This window comes from Malus sylvestris, chromosome 11 (assembly GCF_916048215.2).
Source record: "Malus sylvestris chromosome 11, drMalSylv7.2, whole genome shotgun sequence".
In the NCBI taxonomy this organism is placed as follows: Eukaryota; Viridiplantae; Streptophyta; class Magnoliopsida; order Rosales; family Rosaceae; genus Malus; species Malus sylvestris.
Window position 1 is genome coordinate 29,968,390 of NC_062270.1, and position 13,728 is coordinate 29,982,117.

General features: G+C 38.5%; 1 protein-coding gene across 5 annotated transcripts in view; it reads left to right on the forward strand.

Annotated features, from left to right (window-relative positions):
- The first annotated feature begins 33 nt into the window (after nt 1–33).
- The window catches only part of LOC126590592 (reactive Intermediate Deaminase A, chloroplastic-like), a 36,320-nt gene continuing 22,625 nt past the window's right edge, over nt 34–13,728 (forward strand). The window contains exons 1-6 of one of the 5 annotated variants that reach the window (XM_050256060.1): nt 34–286; nt 484–599; nt 694–738; nt 985–1,072; nt 1,330–1,403; nt 1,506–1,534. In XM_050256060.1, coding sequence (XP_050112017.1) covers nt 103–286; nt 484–599; nt 694–738; nt 985–1,072; nt 1,330–1,391 — 495 coding nt within the window. In that variant the 5' untranslated portion in view covers nt 34–102 and the 3' untranslated portion in view covers nt 1,392–1,403; nt 1,506–1,534. Of the gene's footprint in view, nt 287–483; nt 600–693; nt 739–984; nt 1,073–1,329; nt 1,409–1,505; nt 1,556–2,022; nt 2,313–13,728 lie in introns of those variants that run through there. The other 4 variants (XR_007612095.1, XM_050256059.1, XM_050256057.1 and 1 more) reach the window with 4 other exon arrangements.

Here is a 13,728-nt window from a genome sequence, read left to right on the forward strand (position 1 = left end):
AAAAGGGAAAATAGAGTTTCTGAACATAAAAAACAAAACATGTAAACTGCGAGTAGTGGCAACAAGTCCAACAGAGACGCAGACTCCCAGAGAGAGAGAGAGATGGTTTGGTGTGCGGCGAGGAGCTTTCACATTCCGGCGGTCGACATGGGCGCATTGCGCACCCGTGCTCCGTTAGCCGCCGTCGCGGGCTTTGCCTCGGTAGCTGGCTCCACTTTCTGGCGATCTTTGGCTTCATCGAAGCCCTCCTCTCGCTTCGCTTGCTCAGCCATTTCCACCGACGCTCGTAAATTCCAACTTTTTAATCTCTCTCGTTTATTTTAATTTAATTGGATCATTTACCTCTGGTTGGTTACTTGGATTAGAAATCCGGTTCCTCTGTTTGGTTGCATAATAGGAATCCCTTTTGATCAATTCTGGATAAAGGTCTGTACTTTGCGTGTGAATTTAACACTGGCAGTTTTTTGTATGGTTGGATTTTAGGAATTAAGGAAGCTGTTCACACAGACAAGGCTCCGGCTGCATTGGGACCGTATTCTCAGGCAATCAAAGTCGACAACTTTGTCCATGTGTCGGGTTGTCTTGGTCTGATTCCAGAGGTTTGTGTCTTGGATTTTTGTTTTTGTTTTGCCACTTAAATCCATTAATGTTGGTATGAAGTGGGTGATATGAACTTATGTTGTTTAAATGCAGACAGGGAAGTTTGTGTCGGATAATGTTGTAGATCAGACAGAGCAGGTACTGTTGATGCTCTCATGTGTTGACTATACTTCATACTTGTGTGGTTTATTTGGATTTGAGATGTTCATATGTTAATCGATTTTGTGATTTTATTTTTACGCATTTGGTTGGTGAAATGTCCTTGATTTTTAACTGGTTTGTTGTCAAAAGCTATAACCTTCGAAACTGATAACCTTTGCTATGAGTTAGAAGTAAGTGACAGTCGTTTGAAATCGGTACTGTTTGAGATTTTGGCCGTTGCAGGATCTTAAATTATCGAGAATCCTGTTTCGTATCTTTGCAAAAGTGATGATGACACCAATCCAAGTGTTCAAGAGATTACTAAATAGGGGTTAGTGTTACTGCAATTAGATGTTTACTATAGAACTTAAATTATATCTCTTTAAGGTATCTAATCCAATTCGCCAATTAGTAATCTCCGACACTATATCATAAAGTAGAGTAATCTTGCAAATCTTCATCAAGGAGAAGTTGAATTTGTTAACATAATTGTTGGTTTTTAGAGTTGTCGTCTTTGCAAAAGTGTATAGTTGATAGCATTGCTGTGTGACTACTTTTGAAAGATTTGGGCTAATGAAACTATTGCAGGTTCTGAAAAATATGGGGGAAATACTGAAAGCAAGCGGGGCCAGCTATTCCTCTGTGGTTGAAACAACTATTCTGTACGGTTGGTTTTTTTTTTTTTTTTTTCTAAATCTTTGCACAATCTTGATTGGAGACTTTAGTGTTGGAGAGGAAATTAATTGTCTCTTATGTCCATACAGGTTGGCTGATTGGAATGACTTCAAGAAAATCAATGAAATCTATGCTAAATGTGAGTTTTATTGGAGATAAATTTGACATTTGAGATTGAATTCTTAATTACACTGTTTGGTTTCTATCTGTCCAAAACTGTGAGACATAAGGGTATCGAGGTATTGATAGGACTTCCAGGTAGAGAGAATGGAGCTGACTTTAGCTCTTCAATGTTCGGTTTATTTGAGCTAATCTCATTTAGCACAATTTGACGCTCAAATTACCTGTTAAAGTTTGTAGAAACAGATTTGGCTCTGCTTAATTTTTAGTACAAATTGCTTGAAGCGTGATGAGTGGTTGGATCTTGTTCTCTTCCTGAAGGGGATGTCATTTTCCTTTAACTCTACTCCTTCCTTGAACACACAATCCTTTATTTTGTTCAGCTGGTCCATGACTTTTGATTCAATATGTTATGTGCAACACTGTGGTGACAACCATTTACTTGTTCATTTAACTTGACTTACGTTATATGGTTTTGTGTTGCAGATTTGCCATCTCCGGCCCCAGCACGTTCAATATTTCAGATAGCAGATCTGCCATTGGATGCCAAGATTGAAACTGGGTGCATTGCGGCATTGTAACCTCCTAATATACAGCTTCTTCACAGCAACTTAGATAATAATGTTAGAGGTGACATCTTTGTGTTGGGTTTCACATTTTAATTTCCTCCCTGGCCTCCTCCTCGTTGATGTTATTGTAACATTGTTTTTGTATCCGAAAACTAAAGATCGAGTCCAGCAACGTTATTGAAATGGAACTTTCCCTGCTTTTCCTTATGAAGTTGAGTAATTATATTTGTGTTTATATTTCACTTTATGATACTATGCCTTCCTTTCCGTTGTAATTATATTTGTGTTTATATTTTGTTAGAGGAATGTGAAGGGCTCTTTCTCAGATTTTTAACCCGGACAATAATCAAAGAAACAAGAAGAAAATTGAAATTTGAAAGAGCCAAATTGATAGCACAGAAGTTGGATTGACGCTGTTTCTAGAGGAGAAATCAGAGAGCCAAGTCGTGTCGCCAATGGAGAAATCAGGGAGGGTATGACGAAACCAGCGTTGAAAAGCCGCTACAATGGTGGGCGTCGTTTTAGGAGGATGGCGATTCCTCTAGTTTGAGGAACATAGAAACTTGACTTTCCTCCATTTGCTTCAATCGGAGTTAGAGACGTCTCATGTTTCTTTTCCATTTGTTTTTCCCTAATTTTTTTTATTGTCGAATAAGAGAGAGCTCTGAGAGTGAGAGCTTTGAAAGGGCGTGAGAGGGCCTAGGAATTGGCCATCCCTAATTGTGAAGGTGAGGGGTCCTTTTATAGAATAAGAATTCCTCACTTATTACATTTTTGCTCCTTCTTTTATCACATAATTACATTTAAGTCCCCCGAGTATTTGTACAAGATCTAAATACGAGGCCCTAAATATGGTATAAACAGTAGTCCCCCAAGTCTTCAGTCAAGAGAGTCTTTTGGCTGGAGACTTGAAATTCAGTCCAAGTGTAGGCCGAAATAACTAGATGTCATCTAGGATTGATACTCGATATGAGGCGGTGTCCAATCCGAAATGATGCTCAACTATCACATATTGCGAGGTTGCTCGGCTTGTAGCTTATGTTGCCTTAGTTGGCTCGGCTTGTGGCGTTGAAGGTGAGGGAGTCCCTTTTATAGAATAAGGGCTCGCTCCTCAATATATAAATGATGGGTTAAAGTTGATGCTCGCGGTGAGGCGGTTGCTCAGTAGACGGCGATGCTCTCTAATGGTGGTGAGGGAGTCCTTTTTATAGAATAAAGGCTTGCTCCTCAATACATAAGTGATGGGTTAGGACTAATGCTCGCGGCGAGACGGTTGCTCAGCTAGCAGCGTTGCTCTCTAATGGTGGTGAGGGAGTCCTTTTAATAGAATAAGGGCTCGCTCCTCAGTATATAAATGATGGGCTAGAGTTGATGCTCTCTAATGATGGTGAGGGAGTCTCTTTTATAGAATAAGGGCTCACTCCTCAATACATAAATAATGGGCTAAGTCCCCTAAGTATTTTCCATGAGGCATGAATGGCTAGTTGCTAAATGATATTAGAGTACGGGTTGTACATTTCATCACCTGATTGGTGGCATGAATGGCTAGTTGCCAAATGATATTAGAGTACGGGTTGTACATTTCATCACCTGGTTGGAAGGAAACTCTTATGGACGAAGGCCCAAGGGCTGATCATAGGAGTGAAAGGCTCGGGAGGGGAGTGAGGCAAATATGTAATAAGTGAGGAGTCCTTATTCTATAAAAGGACCCATCACCCTCACAATTGAGGGAGGCCAATTCCTAAGGCTCCTTACCCCCTCAAGCTTTTTCTCTCTTCCTCTCAGAAATACAATATCAGTGTGGACGTAGCCCAAACCTTGGGGTAAACCACAATACATCTTGTGTTATTTACATTTCTTGCAGATTCACGATCGGATTTACGTTGTTCCAAAACCTCCGATTTTGTACAGCAACATTTGGCGCGGTCTGTGGGAAACGATATGAAAAGTTGTGTCGGTTCTCTTTCATTTTTTCACTTCCACCGTGAATATGCAAAATCACAAAAACCCAGAAACAGAAAAGATCTAGATCTTTCTCTCTTTTTCTTTCTCTCTCTAGCTTCTCTCTGCCTTCTCTCTCTAGAGAGCTCTTTCTATCTCTAGGCTGAAGAGAATCCTAAAACTCACCGACTGCAAAAAGTAACAAAAATGGCAAACTCATATTTTTAATTTCCACACCCACGGCATGTACTCAGAGAAGCCTCAACCAATCGATTTTTACAAGAAGGAAGGCAGTCGGGACATGATGATGGAGGTGGTCGTTTCAAACGAGGAACTCTCCAAATCCCGCAGATTTTGACGGAACACCGCGACTTCGCCGCTTTTTCAGTGAAGATTAACGCCGTCAAGTAATGCGGTATGGATATCTCTGAAAGCGTAGCGACAATTAGGACAGAGAAAGCGGCAAAAATGACCCAACGGTCACGAGCAACCAAGCCCCACATTCGAGTGAGAGCGCGCGCAACAGTCGCCATCTTCGCGAAGATTCTAATCTCCGCCTCATCGAAGAAGCTTCACCAAGTCTCTTCCGTAAATATCGAGCGGAGAAACGCGAAGAGTTGCCGGAGCTTCTCTGACAGCTGGACATCGGCTTCTTCGGCGCCATTTTTGTACTCTTCGGTGGTCGCGTAGCCGTTGAAGGAGGTCGATTTTGTGGCAGAGAAATGGAAGCATGTGGAATTAAAAGAATGGGTGGAGAGAGAAAGGCGAAGGTTGAGGGTGGTGGTTCGGGTTGCGGAGGTGAAATGACGGAGTTTACGAGGGGTTATTGTGATGAGAGGTTGTTGGTGCTTCTTTGTGTTGTTTCGGGAATTTGCAGGTCAAAATCTTTGGTATATGAGGATGCTGTTTCGGCATTGCAAATATGCTTCTTGTCAAGAGAATGAGGGAAACACTATACCCTTCACTTTTTCTTCAGTCACCAACAGAAAGGGAAGTCATTCTCGATCAAGGAGTGCACGATTTCAATAATGTTTGCAGTGAGATTAGTGACAGGAGCAAAAGCAAAAGCAAAGCAACCAGGTCATCCCTTCAGCATTAAATGAGCCACGTGCTCCACCGAGGCCTCGAGAGCCCCTACCACGATGTTTTCTATTTCTGTCACGATTACCCCAGTTGCCCTTAATCATGTCATCAAGCGACATATCCAAAGCAGAAAGCACAAAGAAAAGCAGAAAGAAAAGCAGAAAGCAAAAGAGAAAGCAAAAGTAAGGAATAAACACCCCACCAGAAAGCAAAAGAGAAAGCAAAAACAACGAAAAGTACGCCTAGTACTCCAAAATTATTCTGCAACCTGGCGCTATTAGCACCAACCAGGTGATCAAAAGTACGCCCAGTACTCCAAAATTATTCGGCAACCCACCGCAATTACCACCAACTAGGTGATGAAATGTACAACCCGTACTCTAATATCATTTGGCAACTAGCCATTCATGCCACCAACCAGGTGATGAAATGTACAACCCGTACTCTCTTTCATGCCACCAACCAGGTGATCAAAAGTACGCCTAGTACTCCAAATTTTACATGAGCATTACTCATATCATTCATACATAAACATTCATGAGCATCACTCATGACAATCATATATAAACATTCATGACCATCATTCATGTCAATATTCATGAGCATCACTCATGTTAACATTCATGAGCATCACTCATGACAACATCCATGAGCATCACTCATGTCAATCAACATAAATATTCATGAGCATCATTCATGTCAATCAACTTCAAAAACTTCATTTACAAAAACTCTAGCTTCGAAAGCTTCATTTACAGAGCTCTAGCTTCAAAACTTCACTTACAAAGCTTCACCTACAAAGCTTCAGTGCAGGGTATACAAATACCACATCCGAATAACCTTCACTTCAGCCCATACATGGATTCAATTTGAAGTCTCCAGCCAACAGACTCTATTGACCGAAGACTTAGGGGACTACATTATGTATCATATATTGGGCCTTAACTAGGCTTCATGAAAACACTTGGGGGACTTAGCCCATTATCTATGTACTAAGGAGCGAACCCTTATTCTAGAAAAGGGACTCCCTCACTTTCATTAGAGAGCACTCATGAAAAATACTTAAGGGACTTAACCCATCACTTATGTATTGAGGAGTGAGCCCTTATTCTATAAAAGGGACTCCCTCACCTTCAAACACCACAAGCCGAGCCAACCAAGGCAACATAAGCTCTGAGCCTCGCAGCGTGTACTACTTCTAGTTAAGCATCATTTAAGATTGAGCACCGCCTCATATCGAGCATCAATTCAAGACAATATCTAGTTACTTTGGCCTACACATGGACTAAATTTCAAGTCTCCAGCCAAAAGGCTCTCGTGACTGAAGACTTGGGGGACTACTGTTTATACCATATTTAGGGCCTAGTATTTAGATCTCGTATAAATACTCGGGGGACTTAAATGTAATTATGTAATAAAGGAATGGACAAATATGTAATAAGTGAGGAGTTCTTATTCTATAAAAGGACCCCTTACCCTCGCAATTGAAAGAGGCCAATTCCTAAGGCTCCTCACCCCCTCAAGCTCTCTCTCTCTCCCTCAGAAATACAATAATAGTGTGGATGTAGCCCAAACCTTGGGGTGAACCATGATACATATTGTGTTATTTACATTTCTTGCAGATTCACGGTCGGATTTACGTTGTTCCAAGACCTCTGGTTTTGTACAGCAACAAATTATAAATTAGGAATGAAATTCTGAAGTTTTTTTTTTTTGAACAAAAAGAAAGAGGGTGGGCTTATCCTCGCAATGAGCTATCAACAATATGGTTCAAATTCATCTTTGGCAAGAATTGAACCTAAGATATTTCACTTGAAAGAGGGTTATCACTAGACCGTAATACTATCAAAAGCCTTTTAATTAGATTTTATATTCTCTCTCCATCAAGAATTTATCGTATATAGACAAAATTTAACATACAAATTATAAAATATTTCAAATATAGCCAAAACTCCACTTGAATAGACCTAATTGCCCTTAAAATCTACACCTAATTACATAAAAATACTTTCAAATCTTGTGTCATTGTTGATGAGATTTTGGGAGTGGTCAACTGGACACACATGTATATTAGTTACAACCATGGTTGAATAAGGAAGACACCATGAAAGTACGCCAGCTGCACCATTGCGAACATGGAAATGCATTCTACTTATCTACCCTAAGTATAAAATTTGAAGAACTCTACCACAAATATAGAGTTCAAATTATATTATTAGAACAGATGGGAGCCATGGAAACGACCATTAAATCAAAAGAATCCAAATGCGTTATAATTGCTGGACTGGGCATGCCTTTCATGCTCAATTTCCATCTCTTAATTAAATAGCTAATCTAATTTCGGGGATCCAACAAATATGCAGAATGCCATGAGAACGTGTAATTAGGGGTGGGTTCAAAAAACCGAAAACCGAAAAAAACCAAAAACCAAACCGAACCGAAGCCGAAAAAAACCGAACCCAAACTACCAAACCGAACCGAATCGAATTTGGTTGGTTCGGTTTCGATTTTTGAGGTCCTGAAACCAAACCGGACCAAACCAAACCGAAAACAAAATCATATATAAATACTAAAAACATGTTGGCATCAGGGTTTGAACCCCTTCCCTGCAAGTTGGGGTTAATTGCTACAAGCTAACTTGACTGTAGGCTTTAAATTGTTATAATTGCACCAGTAAGTTATTTATAGGTTTCTTAAATTTAATGCTTTACAAAATTTATTAACTTTACAAACCTTAGCCGTCTCACTCCCATCCCATTTTCCATTTCAGATCTCAAACACTCACTCTCTCTTTCTCCCCTCCGCTGCTTCCTCTCTGCCTTTGCTTCCTCAGTCTCTCTCTCTCTCCCTCTCTCCTTCCTCTCTTCCTCCAAATCACTCTATTTCCAGTCTCCAGTCTCCAGTCTTCTCCTGTCCTCCTCCTCTTCTTCCAAACCATGATTTTCCCTTCTACCAAACCATGATTTTCCCTCGCTCCTTTCAAATCGGAACCCCCTCCAAATTGGAAGATTCTAATCCGGGTTTTCCGATCTCTCACAGGTAATTTTTCGAATCGAAACAAATATGATTTATAATTTTATATTGTGATTTACTGAATTAATAGACTATATGATTAATCAATGATTTCTCATTTGTTCATATATGTATCAGCAACTCCTAATTTGTTTCCCACAGTTTTTTCAGAAACCTTTGAAAATACAACCCTGGTTAATAATTGGTTTTGTAAATTCCATGAAACCAACAAATATTGGATTTGTATTTATAAATTATTATGTGCACAGCTAATGTCCACGTAAAATGGGGTTTTCTTTTAATTATTTTGTTGGGATTTTGCATATTATAATCTTCCAATTTGGCAGCAGATGCATAGGTGTTGCCATGTCTGACGAGTGACGAGATGTTTGGGACTAAAAACAAACCCCCAAGGTAAAAATCTCCCTAGCTGGCTGCTATTTAGTTCTATTGGGTTTATTTTCATGGAAAAATCAAAGAATTAACAGGTGCATGTGTTTTTTTCTCTGCGAGAGGTCTTAGATCCACAACAAGAAAGACGCACCAACACCCAATAATGTCAGATCCATGGCCGATCGTCCCAGTTCGTATTCATTTTATGCAGAAGTTTCTGCATCTTCAGCATCCTCAATCAATTGTTGCAAATTTGTTCCAGATTAAAAAAAAAATTCATGGAAAAAATTGAACCAGACTGAAACCGAACCAAAAAAAACCAAAAGGTCGTACCCAGTGTACAAGGCTCCCGCTTTACGTAGGGTCTGGGAGAGGTGAATGTCGGCTAGCCTTACCCCCATTTATGGAGAGGCTGCTCCCAAGTCTCGAACCCAAGACCTACCGCTCATGGGCGAAGGCACTTTCCATCGCACCAAGTGCGACCTCTGAACCAAAAAAAACCAAAACCGAAAAAAATTGAACCAAACCGAACCGTTTCAAACCCAACCTAGCCCTACGTATAATGGCGATTTCCATGAAAATTTCTGCAAAATACCAATTGAAACTTACACAAAAACATACATAAATTGTATTTTTGTGTAATTTTCTTCATGGTCTTGGTTGTAAGTTTGTCAATTATGAATTGAATTTGAAATGGGCTCAATTCCATCAGAACAGATGCCATATTTCTTTCTATATTTTCGAATTATAATATGGAACCCTAAATTGAAAAAGAATAAAAAATAAAACGAACAGAAAATACACCTCTCTTTGGTGTGTGGTTTTTTAGTAGGCGGGTATTTTGGTATATTAATGTAAGGTTTTGGGTAGATTTGAAAGTTTTTATAAAAATTGACATTTATGAATTGAAGAGCTAAATTTTCGCTATAAATGATAAATTCTCCTCTCCATCTCATTAATTGTTTTTCATTAATTTTCTCTCTTTCTTCTTTGACTCTTTCTTCTCTATTCTCCTTCTTCATCATTCATCCTATACCTAATCTACACAAATATTTCCCTTTCTGTTTCTTCTCCATTCATCCTCTGAGGGCCATGCTCTTTTCCATGTTTTTGGTTTTGTTTTTAAATTTCGTCTCCATAAAATGTTTTTGAATCTCTTATCCCTTGGAATTTTTTGAACACAAAACAAGAATTCCATTCCATATAAATTTCATTCCTCGCGGTTTATGCAGAACGTGAAGTTTCTTCTCTTTTCTTTCTTTTAAAGTTCATCTCGAGTTTATTTTCCTTTTCAAATTAACTGGAATTTTAGTTATTAATCTTCTGTTTACAATCATATTCATGTCTTTTTTTTTTTACTTTTTCAAAAGAGAACAACATAAGTCATATTCTAATCTAGGAAGAAAGAAATTGATGAATGTTTGCACTGCAGAGAGAGAGAGAGAGAGAGAGAGAGAGAGAGAGAGAGAGAGAAAACGTGATGAGGAAATAGAGGGGAGGAATGTTTCCTTTAATAATTTGTTTAAATAATTTGGATTTAATAAAGAAAATTAATAGAATTAATTAGATTACATCTCAACTATTAAGACTACAAATCTAATGGCCTATAACTTGTGTTAAAACTTGTGTCAAAAATATGATGTCACTGATCCGTCCAGTGTATAATATGATTATCAAAGTGTCCCTTCATACTTTCTAGTAGGTCTACTTCGAACTGGGTCGTGTTCCACCTCCGGAAATGTTGATGTCAACGGTTCACCTCCCCATAATGAATGTACCCCCACCAACGATGTTTGCTACTTGTAGCGCCAACGTATGTTCAACACCACTAACTGGTCATGTCGTGGCTGGCCAGTTCCCTCACTCCCAATGTGTTGTCTGTTATCGTGAACAAAGTTTCTGCTGCTGATGTTTGGAAGACGCCCCAGGGACGATGTGCTTCTTCATCGCATAATCGTGTGCTTCAACTTCGTGGTGAGTTAATGAATTTCCGTCGTGATCTCTCTATTATTGATTTTGGGATAGGTCGTTAATGCTCTTGCTGATTAACTTGCTTTGTCTGGTTCGCATAGTACTATGGTAAATGCCATCTACAATTGAATGTCTAATATGGATCCCCTTTAATATCATTGAAAGACAATTATTATTAAAAACTAGCATATACCTACACGCTTTATGTATGTAAACATTTTTTGTTTTTGTTTTTGTTTTTAAATAAGAAGGAGAGGGAGAGAAAGAAAACGTGGGACTGAGGATAGGGATGGAGCCAGCATAGCCTCACTGGGGACGGATGCCCCTACTCACATGATTTGCAAAAAAATAGGGGTACATGTAATATCAACTTCCAAACTAAAACCTTAATGAAATACAATATTCACTTACATTTTGCAAAAGCACCATTTTCGGACATATTATTCGGATTAATTTGATTCGAATAATTAAATACGCAACATAAATTATAAACAACATACAAGTTATCCCAATTGTATATCTGATTGGTTGTAATTGATAAAACAACAAATAAAGAAATAGAAGAGATTAACTTACTTGAATGTGCATGATGCATGCTTGAATTATCCCTATGTTTGCAATCTTCCTCTTCATGATTGATCATGCGAAGTTTCTCAAGTGTTGAGCGTCATCCACACTGATAAATCTAACAACAAATGATGAAGTAATTGATTTAAATATCCTAGCAATATTTCGCGCTTGGATTAATATAGAATGACCGACACTAAATTGTTTTGGCTTGGTTTTTTTCTCTTTTCTTTGAGGGACAAAACTGATCAACATGCATTGTGTGTATTGAGAAAAACACAAGGAATATTTATTGGGCCTTACAATCTCATTGAGGGCTTTAAGGTGAAATCAAGGTTCAATATACGATAGCTATGATGTCTTAGGTCTAAGAACTATTTGCATACTACAACCTTTGCAACGTTTAACATGTGGTAAGCATCCACATGCTTAAGCTTTTTGGACAATGAGTGTTGATTGAACTTGTCCAACAAACAAGCACTTGTACACTCATCACGTGTCCAACACGCGTGGCATGAGACCATGCGAACCTTAATGCAATATGCACTGACCTTTTTGAATGGTCAATGTCCAATTAACTTTCCAAAACGGCTAGAAACTTTATTTAGGGACTAAATGACTATGAAATACAAGTCTCTTTGCCCTAACCTCCTTTAGAACATTGCTTCCATACCATCGTCTTATGAACTCATCCATAGTACATTGTCTCTATAATATAAAGCCAAACTCATGAATGAATAAAACTTAGCCTTTTACTAATTAATTAATATAAAATTATTACATAATATCTAATACTACATAATATGGAGTTGTTAATAGATGGTTTGAATAATATTCTCTCTTCCTCCCCCTCTCTCCCTTCAATCTCTATCCTCTCTGGTTACTTAAAAAAGCGCAAGGCTATTGACTATTGGTTGAAAGATGAATAAGATAAGAGTAATGTTAGAGAAACAAACTTTTTAAAGTAAATTTTATAAATTATACGATATGATTATTAATGATTGAATTATTATTTAAATATTGATTAATAAATTGACCGGAGGAAGCAATTGCAACTAGGTACGGCTGTTACAAGTGTAGAATCGGAATTCATTGCTACCGTGGGACACATGCTTCATTTTTGTCACTGATGACCAAGGAAGAAAATATCGGAAATATCGGTAGTCCGTAAACACGGAAATATCGATGGAAATATCGGGATAATATTGATATCGATAAAAATTACATGGAAACCACGGAAATTGTAAGAAAAACTTGGAAATTTTTATTGAAACTTTGCAGGATGTTTATTTAGTCAATTATCTATTAGTTTATCACAAAAAATTGGAAGGAAATGCATTGCATGATGGATTTAACATTATCAAGTTGATTATATAGCGATCTGACAAACATTGTGAGTGTAGAAAATATGTAGTAATTAATGAAAGAAGTCTAAACACACCATAATCATTTATATATAATGAATTAGTACAATATTTTACACTTTAGTACCACATAGAGTTCCTATGAGGTTCAAATTTTTCACTATCTTCATCATCTCTATGTGTAGAATGAGTGTATTGTGAAGAGTAGTTATCAAATGATAAATCCCCAAAATAGTTTTGCATGTAATTGTTAACATGCCACCCATATGGATCCGAGATTGGTTGAGGTTGTCCATAAGAAAAATCATTTGAAGATTGAGTCTGGGATTGTTTCCATGAGTCGCTCAATTCCATCCCAACAGGAATGGGATATGAAGGGTAGGGAAATGGTTGGTTATGAGTATAACCATAGTTACTACTTCCCAATCCAACAGAGTCTGAAGTTCTAGATAACGAGTCATCTTCTTGACTTGACAAAATCCCCTTGCCTCTTTCTCTGCGAGTATAGTCCTTCCCTATGGCACCAATTCCTGGTCCTGCCCGCCTACTGCCATGGTCATCATCCTGTGTTGCATGCGTGAAGTTTGCCTCACCAGTGAAGGGGCTCATATATCCGGGAGGTGGTGGTCCATAATAGTTTCCATATCCACCACCACTACCTCCAGCTCCACTATATCTTTCATCATTCCCACCTCCGGTGGTAGGTGAGTCTCCTGATCTTGTACTAGAGCTATCATTAGTATCAGCACGATGTTGTGGTTGTGTAGGATTGGACGAAGGTGAAATTCCAGTGTTTCTTGGTCTTGGGCGCAAAAGTTCTTCCAAAGAGTCAGCGCTGCTATATCCCACCTCCTCCTCTAATACTCTTTCTACATTTATCCCTTCATTACGTGCTTCTTCAGCAACTATGGGAGCTGGGTTGCCTTCATCATCATCTAAATGAAGAGGTCTAATCCATTGAAAAAGTTGGTTACCCTCCGTATCATCATCTTCACCAACAATATCAAACACATCTAGTGGGTCACCACGGTCGACATGATCTATTTCTGCTTCCTTATCTCGAATTTGAAGCTTCATGTTGTAGTAGCAATAAACTAATTTTTCCAAGCTACTATGAGCCAACTTATTTCTTTGCTTTGTGTGTATGAGTGCAAATGTGCTCCAATTTCTTTCACAAGCAGATGATGAAGCTGTTTGTGATAATACTTTTATTTCTAACTTTCTCACAGTTGGTGCATCGGTCCCATACATGATCCACCATTTAGCTACAATGAAAAATAATGTTGATAAGC